Raw genomic sequence first — 4,863 nt, 5'->3', positions numbered from 1 at the left:
TACTATATGTATTATATATATATTAGAAGTTGGGTCAAAATAGACCTTAAATGGGTCAACCCATTCTGAGCTAGAAGGGCCGGCTTAATTTGTGAATTTTCATAGGCCGTATCGTGTCTGGGTAGCTCAATCTACTAATATTAATGGGCTAAACTGTGTCCTAAACAGTGTCACACTGTGCCATACCGGCCTAACACTTACAGGATGGATTTAGGTTGTCCCACAAACCCTGCCCATAGCTGCATCTCTATTTTTGGGGGGACTTGATGTGAAAAAGGCCGTGGAGTTAATTGTGAATCCGCTTAGCATTATTTGTGCAAACAGCGAGGAAGCAACAAGTTTCTCTGTTTAATTTTAAAGATTTTTTCGCATTAATATCTCATGAGTATTAATTATATAAAACAACAATTTCAGAATATTTATCTCGTAGTAAAACCACATATTATAAGATCAAGAAAACAATAGAGTATCACAAGAAATCGAAATGTTACATGATCTATATAGAGCCTTTGATCATGCTGAACAATTATTAGTGAATAAAATCAATAACGAGAGTTTAAAAAATTGCAATTGGTACGAATTTCGCCTTCATTTGGACCAGTTAGGACTTGAACATTCCCAAGCTTTTTCATTGACTTCTTAAACTGTAAGAAGAAAGTTGACTGGTCGTAAGCCAATGTCTTAACAATATAAGAGGTCCTTGGATCAGAATAGAGCATTCGATCTGTTGATAAAAGTCCATTTTTCTTGTAAATTAGATTTATGAAGTATTCGTTGTCGAACTCATTGGGAGTTGTTGGGTCAAGCTCAACGTAGTCTGAGGCCCATCTGCATTTTCTTTGCAAGTAATCAAGATATTTTTGGTCAATATTGGACTGATATGGCAAAGCAGTTTTATTGTAGAGCCAATGATGTATTGCACCGCAAGAAGACTTCCCAATGGTGTGTGCCCCTGAAAATTTTCGACCATTAATTTGTATGGAAAAAGTCTTAAATTAAAAGAGGGTTTTGTGGCGGGGTAAAAAAAAAAAAAAACCTTAAAAATCATAACTACGAAATTATTCTAATGTAATTGAAACTGATGAAATCTAAAGGATTCAGGGTTGTTGTCAAATCACTCTAATTAAAATTGGCTTTCCTAACTGTAACAAATTAAAGGTAGTATGGAACTAATTTCAATATTTTGTGCCGCTTGATTAATGCTAATTTACGATTGCTCCTCCTTTTACCAAAAATTCATGAGAATCAAGCTGAATCAATATTCTATATGGTTGCAGGTATAACTAATTAGTTCATGGCAGATATTTAGAACGATATATATAGTTATTGGATCCGTATTCCCTTATGAAATTCCAGTACTAGAAAATTACTGAAATAAAGTTATAGGCAATAAAATTTTTGAAGTTGATGCTCACCTGAGAGAGCAACCAAATCATCGATGTCCAACCCTAAGGACTGGAAAAACTCAATCAAATCTGTAATGCTTTCCCGGCCCATCGGCACCAGCGATTCAGCCTCCTCGGCATTGGAAATGAAACCATCTTTCCTGCCATAGTCGACTGTCCGGTATCTACCACCGGTTGCAACCGCCGCATCTCTAGCCGCCGCAGTCAGAATATCGGCACACGACACTGTTCTTGGACACTTCTTCTCAACTTCTGCCTTAATCTCGTCCATCACTTCAAACCCTCTGAGTGTCTTGCTTGTTGTGGCTTTCCTCTCGCTTCCCTCGTGGTTGAGTAGAATGGAGGCATCACATCCCTAATGTTGCATTAATGTACATATTTTGTAGCATATATTAAAAATGAATTTGATTAATGCACAGGAAAACAAAAAGAATTTACAATAAGTAATGCAAAAAAAAAAAAAAAAAAAAAAAAAAAAATTTAAAAAAAAAAAAAAAAAAAAAAAAAAAAACATTGGACACGGCGATAGCTGATGTTTGTGAAAAGCTTCGTGATATTGACACAAAATACTTCTTAAAAAAATTAATAAACCTACTATAGTAACTAGGGAACCTTTATGATAGAGAAAACTCACTAGGTAGCAAATTTCTAGGTAGAAAACTCACTAGATTGCTACATCATAATAATGTAACACTTTTCAAAATCACAACATATGTGAATAATATGATACAACTAGATATATAACAAGTGATAATAAAGATGTATATATGTATCTTACTCGGACAGCACAGTCATGGAAGTGCAACCTGAGGAGACTAGCAGCAAGAGTGACATCCTTGCCAACCCATTCCCGAACTTTTTTACTCACAATGGATTCAAATTCCGGGCAGCTCCGGTAATAGTAGTAAGCCGAAAGCGAATCCTCGCCGTTGTAGGGCTTCTTCTTGTCTTGACTATTATCAGGGAATACATTTGGAACCGTTAGAGAAAAGACAGTACTCTTCCAAGGCTCATGTTGATCATCATGATCTCCATGATCCTTGTCATGATATTGATCATCATGATCTCCACGATCCTTGTGATCATGGTATTGATCATCATGATTATCCTTGGGATGATCTTCATAATTCTTGTACTTTGAGGCTGCCGGGACTTTTTGTTCTTTGGGATCATAATTGTCATAGGAATAGGAATATGATGAGGATTGAACTTGTTGATCTTCTTCTGAGCGATATTTGGCGGGTTCATAATAGGAGGATGATGATGAGGCTGAAACTAAGTGGGATGTTCCGAGAATAACAACTAGAAAAAGAAAACTAATACTGGCTGAAGGATTCATGGCTGAAAAAACAATCGCAAAATTGGACAATGTTTTGGGCTAATTTTTTGTTTCCCTAATTCCAATGGAACAAAAGCAGTACTATTGGTGGATGATATATATATATATGTAACTTTGTTAATTACTAATCAAGGAGTTATATTATTAATTTGTATAATGATCGGGACTACGTGGGAAGCACCTCCATGCTAAATGCCGGAGACATGCCAACACGTATAAGTAGAAGAGAATATTCATTCCATAATCATTATAGGTAATATGAAAAAAAAAAAAAAAACATTTGACTTTTCACATTCGCATCATTTGTATATCTCTTTTGGTTAGTGCTGAAGGTGTCACATAAATATCGTAATATATAGAGTAAAAGGAGAATTTGAGGAATCTTCCTATCCAGCTCCTACCATAGCTCAGGGCTTGATGAGCAAAATAGCTGAGTTTGAATTGATCCCGTTCATTTCACTGATTTGAGTTTAAAATTTGAGTTTTGTTACAGTAAAAAGTTTTTAGAAACAGTCACATCTAACTTTTTTGTTACAGTAAAAAACTCTCACATAAAGTCACATCTCAACTCAAATTAAAAACTTGAATCAACGAACTAAACGGGCCCAGGGGGATAATTTTAATACGTGTTTTTTTTTAGGGAAATAGTAGAAAATAGGCCAATATGAAAAGCTTAAGAAAGTATATAGGCCAATTTTTAGTTATAGAAATTAATAGGTCATAACTTGTCAAGTTATGGTTCATAACCAGATAAGTTATGGACAAACTTGTCAAGTTACGGGTCATAGCCAGACAAGTTATGGACAATTATGGACAATAATTTGTCAAGTTATGGTTCATAACCAGACAAGTTATGGACGAAAACAGTAATTTGGCATATTTATTAACTTATATAAACTATTGGTTTATGAATTTTAATTCATCTCAAGTTTTGGGCTATTTCTCTCTTTCTCCTTTTTTTTTTTTTTTTTGCCCCGAATCTTCCAAAGTGGACATATTTGGTTATTGGTCTAAGCATCAAAGGCCAGCCCAATACCACGTTAGTAATCATCTGAGCTTGAGAAGGTTGCAAAAATTGACCCAACACATTCTTGGGGAGTTTTACCCTTTTAATGTGATAAGCTATCATTTTGATAATAATATGTCAAATTATAGATAATGATTTGTCAAATTTTAAATAATGATTTGTCAAATTTTAGATAATAATCTGTTAAATTACGTCCGCCACTGGCGACCGGAGACCCGCCGTCGGCAAAATCTGTCAAATTATCGATAATAATATATCAAATTACTTACTCTAAAAGGACAAAATTTAATAGGCCAATATTAGGACTTAAAAATCTTTACTGGTACCATTTTAAAAGATGTTTATCAAAACTACCCTATGAGCTTCAGTCTTTGGTGGGCGCAAATCAAGGCCCAAACTCGACCTCTAACCCAAGTTTAATTTATAATTGTGGTTTGATCATGTTAAGCAAGGTGCTATATAGAAAAGGCAATTCAGAGCAAGGGGAGCTCGGCTGAGAAGTAAATGACGCAAGTCAGGCGAGAGAAAAACGGAGAGGCATATGGCGCAAGTTCACACTGGTCAAGGGCAGAAAAAAAATGAAAACGAGGTCTCTCTGGTCTGGGCTGAAGAGAGAAAAGGAAAACGGAGGAGAAAATGAAAACAAGAATAAATCGTTTTTAGATTTTTAGAAAAGGAAAAAAACGTTTTTGTTTTTAATTTTTAGAAAATTTTACACCAAACGTGTTTTCATTTTTTATTCTCAAAAACCGTGAAAAATGAAAATAAAAACATAAACAAACATGCCCATAAGGTTTGCAAAATTCTTAATTCACTTCTTTAGTTTTGTGTTTCTCTCGGAATTTGAACCTTGTTAAGTAAAGATTTAGAATTTTGTATTTCTCTTAACTCACCATTTGGTTTAGTTCTTTTCAATCGAAAGGGTACTAATTATTTACTTGGTTGATTAATACCAAATTAGCCTCAAAATATGCTTAAGTTGTTGTGTCTAATTGATCCATGTATTGTCAAAAATTCAGCCACTTAAAAACTCAGCGAGCACATAGCATTCCCAGGACTTCATCTAGCTCTAGACTTGGACAGTGTATAAT

The 4,863-nt window shown here is 34.7% G+C and overlaps 1 protein-coding gene across 1 annotated transcript; it reads right to left on the bottom strand.

The window, feature by feature from the left end:
* Nucleotides 1-542: 542 nt before the first annotated feature.
* LOC21394788 (peroxidase 7) lies at nucleotides 543-2,745 on the bottom strand. The gene is made up of 3 exons (XM_010102303.1): nucleotides 2,185-2,745; nucleotides 1,416-1,761; nucleotides 543-952 (listed from the first exon to the last, which is right to left on the bottom strand). Exons 1-3 carry the CDS (start codon nucleotides 2,743-2,745, stop codon nucleotides 543-545), a joined length of 1,317 nt encoding a protein of 438 aa, XP_010100605.1.
* Between the last annotated feature and the right edge of the window lie 2,118 nt (nucleotides 2,746-4,863).

This window comes from Morus notabilis, unplaced genomic scaffold (genome assembly GCF_000414095.1).
Source record: "Morus notabilis unplaced genomic scaffold, ASM41409v2 Scaffold1245, whole genome shotgun sequence".
In the NCBI taxonomy this organism is placed as follows: domain Eukaryota; kingdom Viridiplantae; phylum Streptophyta; class Magnoliopsida; order Rosales; family Moraceae; genus Morus; species Morus notabilis.
Note: the sequence above shows the minus strand (reverse complement) of the source record. Positions and strands in the feature narration are given on the sequence as shown.

Bases quoted from the DNA above. Each gene is read 5' to 3' on its own strand.
- LOC21394788 (XM_010102303.1), bottom strand. From the start codon at position 2,745: ATGAATCCTTCAGCCAGTATTAGTTTTCTTTTTCTAGTTGTTATTCTC. The intron at 1,762-2,184 runs GTAAGATACATA...ATGCAACATTAG, and splicing joins TCCATGACTGTGCTGTCCGA to GGATGTGATGCCTCCATTCT. The intron at 953-1,415 runs GTGAGCATCAAC...GAAAATTTTCAG, and splicing joins TGATTTGGTTGCTCTCTCAG to GGGCACACACCATTGGGAAG.